Source organism: Thalassophryne amazonica, chromosome 8 (genome assembly GCF_902500255.1).
Source record: "Thalassophryne amazonica chromosome 8, fThaAma1.1, whole genome shotgun sequence".
Taxonomy (NCBI): Eukaryota; Metazoa; Chordata; class Actinopteri; order Batrachoidiformes; family Batrachoididae; genus Thalassophryne; species Thalassophryne amazonica.
The window spans coordinates 118,672,143-118,689,588 of record NC_047110.1 but is presented as its reverse complement, the minus strand read 5'-3'; the positions used below and the strand labels follow the sequence as shown (position 1 = coordinate 118,689,588).

At 44.1% G+C, this 17,446-nt stretch overlaps 1 protein-coding gene across 3 annotated transcripts in view; it reads left to right on the top strand.

Annotated features, from left to right (window-relative positions):
- LOC117516392 (beta-1,4-galactosyltransferase 1-like) overlaps nt 1-17,446 on the top strand; it is a 149,874-nt gene that overhangs the window by 7,528 nt on the left and 124,900 nt on the right. For all 3 annotated transcript variants that reach the window (XM_034177370.1, XM_034177368.1, XM_034177369.1), the window contains exons 2-3: nt 7,129-7,493; nt 15,496-15,731. In XM_034177370.1, the coding sequence (XP_034033261.1) occupies nt 7,130-7,493; nt 15,496-15,731 (600 nt within the window). In that variant the 5' untranslated portion in view covers nt 7,129. The remainder of the gene's footprint in view (nt 1-7,128; nt 7,494-15,495; nt 15,732-17,446) is intronic.

Below are 17,446 nucleotides of genomic sequence, written 5' to 3'. Positions count from 1 at the left end.
ATACAATAATTATGAAACACAGTCTACGTCTAAAGCAACATAACCAAGGGATGGTCCAGGGTCACCCGATCCAGCCCTAACTATAAGCCTTAGCGAAAAGGAAAGTTTTAAGCCTAATCTTAAAAGTAGAGAGGGTATCTGTCTCCCTGATCTGAATTGGGAGCTGGTTCCACAGGAGAGGAGCCTGAAAGCTGAAGGCTCTGCCTCCCATTCTACTCTTACAAACCCTAGGAACTACAAGTAAGCCCGCAGTCTGAGAGCGAAGCGCTCTAATGGGGTAATATGGTACTACGAGGTCCCTAAGATAAGATGGGACCTGATTATTCAAAACCTTATAAGTAAGAAGAAGAATTTTAAATTCTATTCTAGCATTAACAGGAAGCCAATGAAGGGAGGCCAACACGGGTGAGATATGCTCTCTCCTGCTAGTCCCCGTCAGTACTCTAGCTGCAGCATTCTGAACCAACTGAAGGCTTTTTAGGGAACTTTTAGGACAACCTGATAATAATGAATTACAATAGTCCAGCCTAGAGGAAATAAATGCATGAATTAGTTTTTCAGCATCACTCTGAGACAAGACCTTTCTGATTTTAGAGATATTGCGTAAATGCAAAAAGGCAGTCCTACATATTTGTTTAATATGCGCTTTGAATGACATATCCTGATCAAAAATAACTCCAAGATTTCTCACAGTATTACTAGAGATCAGGGAAATGCCATCCAGAGTAACGATCTGGTTAGACACCATGCTTCTAAGATTTGTGGGGCCAAGTACAATAACTTCAGTTTTATCTGAGTTTAAAAGCAGGAAATTAGAGGTCATCCATGTCTTTATGTCTGTAAGACAATCCTGCAGTTTAGCTAATTGGTGCGTATCCTCTGGCTTCATGGATAGATAAAGCTGGGTATCATCTGCGTAACAATGAAAATTTAAGCAATACCGTCTAATAATACTGCCCAAGGGAAGCATGTATAAAGTGAATAAAATTGGTCCTAGCACAGAACCTTGTGGAACTCCATAATTAACTTTAGTCTGTGAAGAAGATTCCCATTTACATGAACAAACTGTAATCTATTAGACAAATATGATTCAAACCACCGCAGCGCAATGCCTTTAATACCTATGACATGCTCTAATCTCTGTAATAAAATTTTATGGTCAACAGTATCAAAAGCAGCACTGAGGTCCAACAGAACAAGCACAGAGATAAGTCCACTGTCCGAAGCCATAAGAAGATCATTTGTAACCTTCACTAATGCTGTTTCTGTACTATGATGAATTCTAAAACCTGACTGAAACTCTTCAAATAGACCATTCCTCTGCAGGTGATCAGTTAGCTGTTTTACAACTACCCTCTCAAGAATCTTTGAGAGAAAAGGAAGGTTGGAGATTGGCCTATAATTAGCTAAGATAGCTGGGTCAAGTGATGGCTTTTTAAGTAATGGTTTAATTACTGCCACCTTAAAGGCCTGTGGTACATAACCAACTAACAAAGATAGATTGATCATATTTAAGATTGAAGCATTAAATAATGGTAGGACTTCCTTGAGCAGCCTGGCAGGAATGGGGTCTAATAAGCATGTTGATGGTTTGGATGAAGTAACTAATGAAAATAACTCAGACAGAACAATCGGAGAGAAAGAGTCTAACCAAATACCGGCATCACTGAAAGCAGCCAAAGATAACGATACATCTTTGGGATAGTTATGAGTAATTTTTTCTCTAATAGTCAAAATTTTGTTAGCAAAGAAAGTCATGAAGTCATTACTAGTTAAAGTTAATGGAATACTCAGCTCAATAGAGCTCTGACTCTTTGTCAGCCTGGCTACAGTGCTGAAAAGAAACCTGGGGTTGTTCTTATTTTCTTCAATTAGTGATGAGTAGAAAGATGTCCTAGCTTCACGAAGGGCTTTCTTATAGAGCAACAAACTCTTTTTCCAGGCTAAGTGAAGATCTTCTAAATTAGTGAGACGCCATTTCCTCTCCAACTTACGGGTTATCAGCTTTAAGCTACGAGTTTGTGAGTTATACCACGGAGTCAGACACTTCTGATTTAAAGCTCTCTTTTTCAGAGGAGCTACAGCATCCAAAGTTGTCTTCAATGAGGATGTAAAACTATTGACAAGATACTCTAACTCCCTTACAGAGTTTAGGTAGCTACTCTGCTCTGTGTTGGTATATGACATTAGAGAACATAAAGAAGGAATCATATCCTTAAACCTAGTTACAGCGCTTTCTGAAAGACTTCTAGTGTAATGAAACTTATTCCCCACTGCAGGGTAGTCCATCAGGGTAAATGTAAATGTTATTAAAAAATGATCAGACAAAAGGGAGTTTTCAGGGAATACTGTTAAGTCTTCTATTTCCATACCATAAGTCAGAACAAGATCTAAAATATGATTAAAGTGGTGGGTGGACTCATTTACTTTTTGAGCAAAGCCGATAGAGTGAATGAATTTGACATTCTTTTGTCCAGGGAAACTTTGGCTCTGATTATTTCCACAACCAAGAGAGGAACATTAGAGGCTTATTTATTTGTCTCCATGGTAAATATGATTTTAAAAAATGTGAAACAAAGATCAGATAGTGGAAACAGTCTTGTGCCTCCAAGGAGAAGGTTAGAAGGACAATGGATGTTGGTTGAAATGATACTGGATGACTTGAAAATTATAGTTATGCTGAGGGAGACAGCTGGGAAGGTACAGAGGAAACAAAACAAGGAGATTTGGTGGTGGAATGAGGATGTCAGGGAAGTATACGGAGGAAGAGCTGGGAGAAAAAGAATTGGGATAGTCTGAGCTTTGTGAGGCTTAGAAAACAGGTGGAGATTTGCAAGCAGCAATATGTTTTTTATGTTGAGAAAGAGCACTACAGATACAATGTTTGCTCTGAGACTATAGATGGAGAAGTGTAGACAAGGCCAGAAGAAGTTACATTGTGTGTTCGTGGATTAGGAAAAGTTTTGAAAAGTTCACAAAACAGTCACAGGGTGCCAAGAGAAAAGTTGTGGTATTGTATGAGGATGTCTGAAGTGGCAGAGAAGTATGTGAGGGTAGTGCAGGACATGTATAAGGACAGCGTGATAGTGAGATGCACAGTAGGAATGACAGATCCATTCAAGGTGGAGGTGGAATTACACCAAGAATTAGCTCTAAGTCCTTTCTTGTTTTCAGTGGTGACAGACAGGTTGACTGAGATCAGACAGGAATCTCCGTGGACTATGTTGTTTGCAGACAACATTGTGATCTATAGTCAGGCTTGGGGAGTAACGGAATACGAGGTCTGTTAGAAAACTATCTGACCTTTTTATTTTTTTTAAAAAACTATATGGATTTGAATCATGTGCGCTTGCATCAGCCAAGCTTGAACCTTCATGCACATGCATGAGTTTTTTTCACGCCTGTCTGTTGCGTCATTCGCCTGTGAGCATGCTTTGAGTGAGCAGTGGTCCACCCTCCTCGTCAGATTTTTATTGTGAGGAAAATGTCTGAACGATTTGGAGCTTTGCTGCATCAAATTTTTCCAGAAACTGTGAGAGACAGCCAGGTGGACACCATTCAGAAGATTCAGAAGGCTTTCAGGGACGATTCTATGGGGATCACACAGATTAAGGAGTGTTACAACCGGTTTAAAGATGGCACACAATGGCGGAGGGCGCGCCGCGCTCCGAGCGGCGATCGACAGGCTGAAACGACCAGATCATTTCCAAACTGAACGCTGTGTTGATCCGGGACGTCGTCTGACTACTACAGAAATGGCAGAAGAAGTGGACATACCACTTTTTCGGCACATTCCACTGTTACAGAAGTTTTTGTCATGAAAAGACGTGCGGAGGAATTCGCGCGTTGGGACGGAGCCGCTCATGGTGCGGGACAAAGAGCAACACCATGATGAAGCCTCACAGGACATGTTGTGGCATGTCCAGCTCATCCACAATTTCTCGGATAGTCACACGACTGAAAAGCCACCGAAAGCCATCTGAATCTTCCGAATGGTGCAAGAGCTGAGAAAGAGACATTATGCTGTTCATTACACGGGACCTCCAGGTGGACACCGTTCGGAAAATTCAGATGGCTTTCAGGGACGATTTTGTGGGGATTACACAGATTAAGGAGTGTTACTGCCGCTTTAAGGATGGCCCACAACTGCTGAGAGCGCGCCGTGGCTTTGTTGATCTGGGACGTCGTCTGACTTTCACAAAAAGGCAGAAGGCGTGGACATCAGCACTTTTTTGGCACATTCCACTGTTACAGGAGTTTTTTTCATGGAAAGAAAAGTGGAGGGATGCGCCACAGAGCCGTTCATTATGCGGGACAAAACCACCTCGGTGTTGGTCTCACAGGACAGCTTTGAGATGGCTTTCAGATGGATTCCGGTTGCTTTTCAGTTGTGTGATTATGCGATTGTGATTGTGCATGAGCTGGACATGCCAGAACATGTCCTGTGAGGCTTCATCACAGCGTTGCGTTGCGCCATGCGGCTCCATCGCAACGCGCGGAACTCCTCCGCACGTCTGTCTCAATGTGCCAAAAAAGTGCTGATGTCCACATCTTTTCACAATTCCTGTGCTAGTCAGACGACATACTGGATCAAGACAGCGTCCAGTTTACAAATGAACGGCACATTCCACTGTTACAGGAGTTTTTGTCATGGAAAGAGGAGCGGAATTCCACGCATCGCAGTGGAGCCGCATGGCGCAAAGCAACGCTGTGATGAAGCCTCACAGGACATGTTCTGGCATGTCCAGCTCATGCACAATCACAATCGCATAATCACACAACTGAAAAGCAACCGGAATCCATCTCAAAGCCATCTCAAAGCCGTCCTGTGAGACCAACACTGAGGTGGTTTTGTCCTGCATAATGAACGGCTCCGTGGCGCGTCCCTCCGCTTTTCTTTCCATGAAAAAAACTCCTGTAACAGTGGAATGTGCCGAAAAAGTGCTGATGTCCATGCCTTCTGCCTTTTTGTGAAAGTCAGACGACGTCCCGGATCAACAAAGCCGCGGCGCGCTCTCAGCAGTTGTGGGCCGTCCTTAAAGCGGCAGTAACACTCCTTAATCTGTGTAATCCCCACAAAATCGTCCCTGAAAGCCATCTGAATTTTCCGAACGGTGTCCACCTGGAGGTCTCTCACAGTTTCTGGAAAAAAATTGATGCAGCAAAGCTCCAAATCGTTCAGACATTTATTCGCAATAAAAAACGATGAGAGGGGTGGACCAGTGCTCACACAAAGCCTGCTCACAGGCGAATGATGCAACCGACAGGCGTTAAAAAACTCACACATGCGCATGAAGGTTCAAGTTTGGCTGATGCAATCACACGTGATTCAAATCCATATAGTTTTTGAAAAAAATAAAAAGGTCGGATACTTTTCTAACAGACCTCGTACGTGTTAAAATGCCATTTTGACCTGGATATCGAGCCAGTAAAATTAAATGACATTAAATTATGTCAGGGAAGTATTAAACTTACTCTGACACACACACATTCCCAAATATTAGTGTTGAAAGTTACACGGATCTGCGCTGTTCAAGCTGCTGCGCTGAGGCGTCCTGCTGCAGCTGCTGTTCAGCGCAGCATGGCTCCTAAAACCATTACAATACATTTATATATATTATATTTTTACACAATTATCCTTTATTGACTGAGTTTCATTCATGAAGTCAGTGGTGTGGGTACACATCTCTATGTGTGGGTGTGACTGTGAGCGGCACAGCACGGGTCATTATAATCCCATTATTTTAAGGTGCAAATTTACAAAAAAATTCCCAGTCTTGTCAAACAATTTTAATCACTAATGACAAGTATTTTAACTAGACATTGGTCTAGCAGTGGAAAATATCAACTAGACATAAGTGAAGAGTTAATGGTCCGTGTCGGGCGACACAGGTACGGCAGGAGACATACAGCTGTTTATCATCCAAATATCACTGGACAAAGTGACAAGAAGAACCAAAACCACTTACTTATGGAAGGAAATATTGTCTCCCTTGTTCCTCCGTTTGTGGCTTTGCCAACATGCGCAGCTTTCCGGCATATTCCACCTGTTTCTTCTATGCACACAAATCACTAACTTGCCTGGAATTAAAATGGTGACCACGCCTCCTTACTGACAGGATTTACTTAATGGTTTTCATTATGCTTTTGTTCTTATTTTGAAAGTTCAATAAGTGGACTGATATGTTAAACATGGTGCGACTGCTATGTGAAAGACTAAAGTAAGATAATTTATGTTTACTGAACAAGTAGCAGACTTTTTTGTTTTGTATATTGTTCTGCCACTTTTAATTACAAATTCATCCGCACACGCCTGAGTTTTCATTATCCTTCATTTGTTTGGCATTTTTTGTTGAAAATTTAGCAGGTGAACACTGGGTGTGTTTAAAACAATATTGTGGTGCTCTTAATTCATAATGTGAAGTAAAACAGAGCATGCCATGGAAAAGAAACAGTTTGATTTTTGCTTAATAAACTGTACTATGTGGTCAAGACTATTTATATTTAGTTTCTTTTGTCTGTATTAGCATATTTGATATTGGAGTAATCCAGAAGTAATTGAAAGCAATCAAATTACATTACTTTAATGTTATGGTACTTGGATTACGTTACTGATTACATTTTTCAACAGGTAAGTAGTAACTCTATAGGAATACATTTTTAAATTAACCCTCCCAACCCTGTCTATAGTGCGAGTAGAGAGGCGAGATTGAGATGGTTTGGACATATGCAGAGAAGGGACCCAGGTATATAGGGAGAAGGATGCTGAGGATGGAGCCACCAGGCAGGAGGAGAAGAGGGAGGACAAAGAGGAGGTTTATGGATGTGCTGAGGGAGGACACGCAGGTGGTTCTTGAGACAGAGGAAGATACAGAGAACATAGTGAGATGAAAATGATTGATCTGCTGTGGTGACCCCTAAGGAAGCCCAAGGAAGACAAAAAAAGAAAAAGAAGAAGATAAAGACCATTTCATTTTCCATAAATGCAGCAAAACTGTGGTACCAACAACAAACAAATCAGTTTTACCAAATCAGATTAAGTTCACAGCAGTTAGCAAAAAGATTTTTAATTATCTGCTGGAGATGTTTTATTCCACTGAAGTTGAATCTTTGTTGTGTGTTTTTCAGGATGGCCAGAGGCACCCACTCCAGCTTTCACCTCCTCAACCGAATGTGCATGGTGGTGGTGCTGCTCTGCTTCCTCCACATCTGCATCTCCTTGGTCTTCTATATCAGGTCGATGGACATCAAGTTTACCTTTGTCCAGAACCAGCAGTCTAATAATGGGATGCATGCAAGCTGGATCGGTCACATCAGCAGCAGTGCCTCCAACCATAACCAGAATGTCCTCAGCATCCAGGATGACAAACAGGTCGAAGTGAACAAAGATCAGCAGGATGATCTGCAAGCATCTCCAGTGCATCCAGAGAAGCACAGTGGCGGTACAAAGTCCAAACATCTGGAGAAATGCCCTGAAACATCTCCCCTGCTGGGTGAGTTTATGAAGACATGATGGTTTGACTTGTGGGCAATAATAATTTTACTGATACAGCAATTCAGGCTGCATATTTAGAAGTGTTTCCAGTTTAAAAAGATAAGAACAAAATAAACATCCATATGACACACCATCCATCCATCCATTTTCTTCCGCTTCTCCTTGGCCGGGTCGCAGGGGCAGCAGCTCAAGCAAAGCCGCCCAGACCTCCTGATCCACACAGACCTAACCCGAGGCGTTCCCAAGCCAGCTGAAAGACGTAGTCCCTCCAGCGTGATCTTGGTCTTCCCCGGGGCCTCCTCCCGATGGGACGTGCCCAGAACACATCTCCAGTGAGGCATCCAGGGGGCATCCAGAAAAGATGCCCGAGTCACCTCAGCTGGCTCCTTTCGACGTGGAGGAGCAGCAGCTCAACTCCAAGCTCCTACCGAGTAACAGAGCTCCTCACCCTATCTCTAAAGGAGCGCCCAGCCACCCTGCGGAGGAAGCTCATCTCGGCCGCTTGTACTCGCGATTTTGTTCTTTCGGTCATGAGCCAAATCTCATGACCATAGTTGAGGGTCGGAACGTAGATCAATCGGTAAATCGAGAGCTTTGCCCCCCTGCTCAGCTCTTTTTTCACCACAACAGTCCGATACAGCGACAGCATCACTGCAGACGCTGCATCGATCCATCTATTGATCTCACGCTCCATCCGTCCCTCACTCGTGAACAAGATCCCGAGATACTTAAACTCCTCCACCTGAGGCAAGGACACCCCACCAACCTGAAGAGGGCAAGGCACCTTTTTCCGGTCAAGAACCATGGCCTCGGATTTGGAGGTGCTGATCTTCATCCCAGACACTTCACATTCGGCTGCAAACTGCCCCAGTGCACGCTGAAGGTCCTGGTTTGACGAAGCCAACAGAACCACATCATCCACAAACAGCAGAGATGAGATTCTGTGGTTCCCAAACCTGACCCCCTCTACACCCTGGCTGCACCTAGAAATTCTGTCCATAAAGGTAATGAACAGAACCGGTGACAAAGGGCAGCCCTGGCAGAGGCCAATGTGCACTGGAAACAGGTTTGTCTTACTACCGACAATGCAAACCAAGCTCCTGCTGCGGTTGTACAGGGACCGGATAGCCCTTAGCAAAGCATCCCGGACCCAGTACTCCCAGAGCACCCCCCACAGGGCGCCTCGAGGGACATGGTCAAGCACCTTCTCTAGATCCACAAAGCACATGTGGACTGGTTGGGTGAACTCCCATGAACCCTTGAGCACCCGATAGAGGGTGCAGAGCTGGTCCAGTGTGCCGCAACCAGGATGAAAACCACAATGCTCCTCGTGAATCCGAGGTTCGACTATCGGTTGAATTCTCCTCTCAAGCACCCTGGAATAGACCTTACCGGGAGGCTGAGGAGTGTTATCCCCCTATAGTTGGAACACACCCTCTGGTCCCCCTTCTTAAACAGAGGGACCACCACCCCAGCCTGCCAATCCAGGGGTACTGTCCCCGACCGCCACGCGATGTTGCAGAGACGTGTCAACCAGGACAGTCCCACAACATCCAGAGATGTAAGGTACTCAGGACGGATTTTGTCCACCCGCGGAGCCTTGCCATAGACAGTGTTGGTGGAGAGCTGCTTCCGCCTCGAGAGGCATCGAACGGTTTGCCAGAATTTCTTCGAGGCCGACTGATAATCCAACTCCATGGCCTCTCCGAACTCCTCCCAGACCCGAGTTTTGCGTCTGCAACCATACAGGCTGCAACACGCTTGGCCTGCCTGTCAGCTGCCTCTGGGGTCCCACCTACCAACAAAGACAAGTAGGACTCCTTCTTCAGCTTGATGGCATCCCTTACTTCCTGCGTCCACCACCGGGTTCGGGGATTGCCGCTGCAACAGGCACCAGAGACCTTGTGACCACAGCTGCAGGTGGCCGTGTTGACAATGGAGGTGGAGAACATGGTCCACTCGGACTCCATGTCTCCAACCTCTCCCGGAGGTGGGACTTGAAGACCTCGCTGACAGAGGGTTCCACCAGTCGTTCCCAGCAGACCCTCACGATACATTTGGGCCTGCCAGGTCTGATCAGCTTCCTCCCCTCCTAGCGGATCCAACTCACCACCAGGTGGTGATTGGTCGACAGCTCAGCCCCTCTCTTTACCCGAGTGTCCGAGACACGTGGCCGAAGGTCAGATGATATGACTACAAAGTCGATCATTGACCTCTGGCTCAAGGTGTCCTGATGCCATGTGCACTTATGGACACCCCTGTGCTCGAACATGGTGCTCATGATGGACAAACTGTGACTCGCACAGAAGTCCAACAACTGAACACCACTCGGGTTCAGATCGGGGAGGCCGTGCTTCCCAATCACGCCCCTCCAGGTCTCACTGTCGCCACCCACGTGGGTGTTGAAGTCCCCTAGGAAAACAATGGAGTCCCCGGTACCCCTACACAGAGACTCCAAGAAGGTTGGGTACTCTGCACTGCTGCTTGGCCCATAGGCTGAGACAACAGTGAGAGACCTGTCCCCAACCCGAAGGCGTAGGGACACGACCCTCTCCTTCACCGGGGTGAACTCCAACACATGGCGACTGAGCTGGGGAGCAATAAGAAATGCTACCCCAGCTCGCCGCCTCTCCCCGTGAGCAACGGCAGAAAAGTGGAGCATCCAGCCCCTCTCCAGGAGTTGGGTACCAGAGCCCAAGCTGTGCATGGAGGTGAGCCTGACTATCTCTAGTCGGTACCTCTCAACCTCCAGCACAAGCTCACATAAGACACACAAAAAATGAAAATAAGCACAAATTATACAAACGAGCTCAATTCAGAGAAAATCATCATGCAATCAAAACTATTCCAACTTTGACCTTAAAAGAAGCAACAGAATTAAACATTGACAGACTGTTGAGACCCACAAGGAAATGAGCCCAAAATACATAAATAAAGAAGAACTGTGTTTAACCAGTAACCCAGTCAAAGTATTGGAACTGCAGGGCAGTGAAGAAACACTTCAAAGTGGACAGGCAGAGACATAACAACAGGACTGACAGAAGACCACAGACAGAAAAGAGAACCAGAAAAAATAAATAAATAAAAATTCAACGAATGAGATAAAAGGCAAACAGTTATTGGTGCAACAGGCAGGGCATCAAGAGGTCAATCTGGCACCGTGGGGCGCAGGGCCAGAATTAATTGAAAATCTTGTCAGTGCCACAACTCTAAAACTGATAGTGCTGCTGCAGCATAGTCTGGAAGTGATAGTGTTGTTGCAGCGTACTCCAAACCTGATCATGCTGCTGCAGCATACTCAGAAACTGATGGTGCTGTTCCAGCATACTGTAAAGGTGATGGTGCTGCTGCAGCATACTCTAAAACTGATAGTGCTGTTGCGGCATAGTCTGGAAGTGATAGTGTTGTTGCAGCATACTCCGAACCTGATCATGCTGCTGCAGCATACTCAGAAACTGATGGTGCTGTTGCAGCATACTGTAAAGGTGATGGTGCTGCTGCAGGATAGTCTAAAACTGATGGTGTTGTTGCAGCATGCTATGAAACCGATCGTGCTACTGCAGTGCACTCAAAAACTGAAGGTGTTGCACCATACTCTAAAACCGATGGTGTTGCTGTAGCATACTCTGAAATTGATCATGCTACTGCAGTATACAGTGGTCCCTCGTTTATCGCGGGAGTTACGTTTTAAAAATAACCCGCGATAGGTGAAATCCGCGAAGTAGTCAGCATTATTTTTTACAATTATTATAGATGTTTTAAGGCTGTAAAACCCCTCACTACACACTTGATACACTTTTCTCAAACAGGCATTAACATTTTCTCACTTTTCTCTCAAACACTTTCAAAGTTCAAACCTTAGTAGAAAAATAAGTCCAGTATTATAGAATGAAACCAAAGATCAAAACCTGTTTTCAGGACCAAACATTTGTTTGAGAAATAAAAACAGAACATTTTCCTATAAATAATTATGATGGCTTTTAGAACTAACGAATTTAATTTTAACGATCAACCTACGAGGTTGGACACATAAGAAATTATTAATAGTGACTGACCAGTATTTCACAGTTCCTCTGATCGCGCCTCTTCGTCCTGGCGCCGCTCCGCAGCATCTTTTTCCACTGAGTGACACCTCAGTGCAGGTGTCTTTTTCCGAGTGAAGAACACAGTTATGGGTAGTTGTTGCTGCTGTTTTTTCTTCTGGGTGAGAAGATTATAAACAGACACACGCAGAACACTAACCCTTTCTTCGCTCACTGCCTCCGGTGTTACCGTTGCGGGACGGATGCGGGACCCGCAAAGAATCCAAGTCATTAAAAAGATAAAAATTTCTCTCAGTGGCCACGGAGCTCTGCGGCTGCGGTTACCGAATGGCCCAGTTCACGCGCGTGCACGCTAAAACGGCCCAGCTACAGCGCCCTCTGTGATTCAGGAGGTGATTAGAGCTGTTTTCAACAGGCAATTTGCAGAATAAAATTATTAATCCGCCATGAAATAATTATTTTATATAGGCAGCATCCAGCACAGAGCGCGTGGCATCCGGTAGAACAAAGAACGGCGTCCAGCTGTGAACACAGTGCATCTGATTTGCATCCGCCGCAAATCAGATGCAAAGAAGATGTAATAAAAAGGCTTTATTCATGGCCAGTCTGTATGCAGTCGCTACAACTTATTTTAGTTCGTGATGTGGACATGATGGACACACAAAATACCATTTTACACACTACCCAATCACAATGCTCCGGTCAGGCGGAGGTCTTGGAAAATGGAGCAATGCTGAGTTATGGTTTGGTGTATAAATAAAATGAATACTAATAGAATAACTCCACTAATGTCAGTTCTGTCATTTGTACAAAGTTAAAATATAACATATATCTTTTAATGTTGAATAATGCACTAATTCTGAAGTTTTGTAAAAAACACAGACAGATCGCAAAGGATTCTGGGTAAAATGTGCCTCTTCTGCTAAACACTGATTGGTTGAGTCATTCTTTATGTAAACCAACACGTTAATGTGACGTGTGTCGTGTGTTGGTGTTTACAGATAAATGTGCTTTTGTAAAATATTCCATTTTTTATTTGTAAAAACAGGCATTTTTACGGAGCCCTGGACGTGTCATCGCAAAATATTTTGTATGTGGAGAGAATGTGCACTCATTTTATTATATTGTGCGCATGTTTTATGATGTTGTGCGCACATTTTATTATATTGTGCACATGTTTTATTATATTGTAAAAGGTGCACTCAATATTGTCTTGACACATAAATGTTGGCTATTCTCCCTATTGAAGTGTCAAATCCTGCAAAACCTCTGAGAGGTTGCCGCACTGCGAAATAACAGTAACATTGAGAACTGCATTGAGATGCTCTGATCATGCTGCAGTCTAACTGCTGCACACGGACAACACCATTAACATTGCAGCATAAAACTATTTTTATATTGTGGCTAAAACTCTCGGAAATATATTTTCTGGGTTTTTAGACGTTATTCCGTTTGTTTTATGTAAACATGGGAGAATCACAGTCTGTCTCTCCATTATTTTCAATGGGAGCTGCTGTGAGCTACAATCGCTTCCTGATCATGTCGTTCTGGAGGAAAGTGAAGTTTACTCTTTAATGTCTTGAATATTGTTCTTTGCAACACTGTTTGTCCTCTTTGTTCGAGACTAATATATATAATATGTCTGAAATTCGGTTTGCGTTTATTAAATTCCACGCAGATTAAACGTAACAGACACGGATTATTTGTTATAACTGTTTTAGCAAGTTTTCAGGGTTATAAAACTGATGATGCTCCTGCAGCAACTGTAAACCCCTGTCTGGAGCTGCCTGTTCTCTCCAATCGTAACATCACAGTCCAAGAAGGCTAAATGGTTGTTTCTGGCATCCTCATGTGTGAACTTGATATTGGAGTCCACCAAGTTGATATGCTCTGTAAATGCTCTGTTTAGGGGGAATTACTACAGACAGATCCATGGTTGTGCGATGGGGTCTCCGGTATCCCCCATTGTGGCCAATCTGCACATGGAGCTTGTGGAGAAGAGAGCCTTGGCATCATTCACGGGCATCGCTCCCAGTCACTGGTTCAGATATGTCGATGACACATGGGTTAAAATCAAGCAACAAAGCTCTGCCTCCTGTCTTTTTGTTAGCACCACCATCTCTAAATCAAGCAAAAGGAAGTTGAGGGTTTTCATACTTGAGGATGCCAGAAACAACCATTTAGCCTTCTTGGACTGTGATGTTACGACTGGAGAGAACATGCAGCTCCAGACAGGGGTTTACAGAAAACCCACTCACACTGACCAATATCTGCTCTTTGGCTCAAACCACCCCCTTGAACACAAGCTCAGGGTGATCAGGACTCTTCAACACAGAGCCCTACAGGTGCCCACAACTACAAAGGGAAGGGCAAAAGAACAACAACATGTCCGGAAAACCCTCACAGTATGTGGGTACCCACAATGGTCCCTGGATAAAGTGCAGAAATCCCAAAGAACAAAAAGACCAGACAGACAGGAGACTGAGTCAAGAAGAAGAGAGTCTCTCCCTTATTTATCAGGAACACTACATAGGTGAGACTAAGCAGCCGTTGCACAAAAGGCTCCACCAGCACTGCAGAGAGGGCGCCAGTGGACCTCAGTCTGCAGTTCATCTCCACCTTAAAGACACTTATCACACGTTTGAGGACAAGTTAAAATCTTAGCCAGAGAAAATAAATGGTTTGAGAGGGGAGTGAAGGAGGCATTGTATGTGAAACAGCTGAAAACCAGCCTTAACCGGGGAGGGGGTCTGAGACACGCTTTGTCCCCTGTTTACAATGGGGTCCTCAGGTCAAAGCAGTTTCAGTCTTTTGTTCATGGTAATGAGTCACTCATGTCGTGAGGAGAGCCATCAGTCCCATCTTTAGGAGGGACAGCTGCCCTGTCATTAGGAGGGTGCTAACTATCAATCAATCAATCAATCAATTTTATTTATATAGCGCCAAATCACAACAAACAGTTGCCCCAAGGCGCTTTATATTGTAAGGCAAGGCCATACAATAATTACGTAAAAACCAAAGTTACCGTCGTAACTAGATCACAATAGGTGCTAATTAGAGCAATTGTTTAGTCAGTAGCCAATAGCAGTCTGCCTCTCAGTAAGATGGGTCTGGTTAGGTTTAAAATGCCAGCTTTTGTGGCTTCTGTTATTCTTCTCTACAAGAGTCAAGACAAAAGTCAGACTACCAGAGCAAGAATTTTAGCTGAGGACGCTGCTGCGATTTGAAGCGAAACGTCCTCGCGTCAAGCAACCCAGTCCAGTCGAAGACTCAAGCTTCCCTACTATGGAAACCACCTGGACAACTGAGAGCCTTCACAGAAAAACTCCTGCAGCATACTGTAAAACTGATGGTGCTGCTGTAGCATAATCTGAAACCGATCATGCTGCTGCAGCATACTGTAAAAGTGAAGGTGCATTTGCAGCATACTCTAAAACTGATAGTGTTGCTGCACCATATTGTAAAACTTATGGTGCTGCTGCAGCATAGTCTAAAACTGATGCTGTTGCTGCAGCATGCTCTAAAACTGATGGCGTTGTTGCAGCATACTCTGAAACCGATCATCCTACTGCAGTGCACTCTAAAACTGAAGGTGTTGCTGCAGCATACTCTGAAACCGATCATCCTACTGCAGTGCACTCTAAAACTGAAGGTGTTGTTGCACCATACTCTAAAACTGATGGTGCTGCTGTGGCATAGTCTAAAACTTATGATGCTGTTGCAGCATACCCTGAAACTGATGATTCTGCTGACGTAAACTGGAGAGTAGATGATTGTGTTGTGGTGAAACTCTCGGCCTTGCTCCAGCAGGCTCTTGAACACTGTTGGAGCAATGCTTTGACCGTGTGATGTGAAATGTGTCTATCAGCTGTTATCACAACCAACTGTGTTGATGTATTTATTGACACATATCTCCAAACACCGCTGTTCTTTTTTTATGTTTCATCCGGGACACAGTTGGTCCTCTATGGGTGGAGTTTGATATTCAAGTCAGTTTAGAGAAGATCAAAAAGGAAAACCCCAACGTGCTGATGGGTGGACGTTACCGACCCAAAGACTGCATGGCGCTGCAGAAGGTGGCCATCATCATCCCCTTTCGTAATCGTAATGAACACCTGAAGTACTGGCTGTACTACCTGCACCCCATCCTGCAGCGACAGCAAATGGACTATGGTGTTTTCATCATCAACCAGGTAAGTACCATGGCACTGCTGTCATGGTGACATGATGATTTTATATAACGGTTTAGTGGATCCTTGTCATTTGATTGGTGCTTTGTATGTCACGTGAAGCTCAGATTCAGTTTTGAAACCTTCTTCTTCTTCATTGTTTATTGATATGCTGATGATACTCAACTGCATATGCTGATAACTGCTGGTAATATCACTTACATAAAATCTTTAGAAGATTGCCTTGCATCAGTGAGAAGTTTGATGTCTAGTTACTTCCTACGTTTAAATTGTGATAAGACTGAAATGATGGTTCTTGGTCCAGTGAGGCATTGGCATCAATTTCATTATCTAGCGTTTAGCTTCGGTTCGTGTGTTAAACATCATATGGACAAAGTGAGGAATCTTGGGGTAATTTTTGATCCTGTTGTGTCTTTTGACCTCCACATTAGAGACATTATGAGGACTGCTTTCTTCCATTTCCGAAATATAGCAAAGATTCGTCCCATCCTGTCTTTGGCTGATGCTGAGACCCTGATTCATGCATTTGTTTCTTCAAGATTGGGCTATTGTAATGCTCTGTTTTCTGGTTTGCCACAGTCCAACATTAGGGGTCTTCAACTGGTTCAAAATGCTACTGCCAGACTATTGACTCGAGGCAGAAAGTTTGACCACATTATGCCTATTTTGGTGTCTCTTCACTTGCTTCCTGTCCCAGTGAGATCAGATTTTAAAGTTCTGTTATTGACCTTTAAAATTGTTCATGGACTTACCTATCATGCACCTCAATTTATTTTCATTTATATAGCACAAGTAAGGTCTAACCTTACTAACTCCTAGAGCAACAGTGGTAAGGAAAAACTCCCTCTGAGGAAGAAACCTCAAAAAAAGCTGTTGGTGCACAAGACAGGAGGGTCTCCAGCACAAATACCACACCCATCTCTGGATGGAGCTGCACCTTAAACAGAGAGAAAAAACAGAATCAAGCATCAGAAAGACAAGAAATACAGTATAATTTGTCAGCATTAAACAACAAGAAAAACAGGAAAAATAGGTCAAGCCCTAAATCCCAGCTCAGGTCCTGAGCTAATAAGGCCCTAATGTGGAGACTTTTAAATCGAGACTGAAAACCCATTTCTTTTCCTTGTTTTATCATTAGTTTTATTGTGTTATTATGTGTTTTTATTCTTGTTCTCTTATGTTTTGTCGTTTTATTGTGTTTTTAACTTTTTATTCAATCTTTTCTCTGTTTTCAGTATTGTGTTGTGTAAAGCGCCTTGAGGTGATCTCATAATGAGTTGGCGCTATTGAAACTATTAAATTTGATTTGATTTTCCTGCTGCTCCCGTTGGGTGGCCCTACAGCAGATCAATTGTTTCCATCTCACCCTGTCCTCTGTCACACCAACCACCTGCATGTCCTCCCTCAGCACTTCCATAAACCTCCTCTTTGTCCTCCCTCTTCTCCTCCTGGCTGGTGGCTCCATCCTCAGCATCCTTCTCCCTATATACCCTGGATCTCTCCTCATGTCCAAACCATCTCAATCTCACCTCTCTGACTTTGTCTCCAAACCGTCCCACCTGAGCTGTCCCTCTGATATGTTCATTCCTAATCCTGTCCATTCTCATCACTCCCAAAGCTCTGCCACGTCCAGCTCCGCCTCCTGTCTTTTTGTTAGTGCCACCATCTCTAAGCCGTCCAACATAGCTGGTCTCACTACTGTCTTGTAGGCTTTCCCC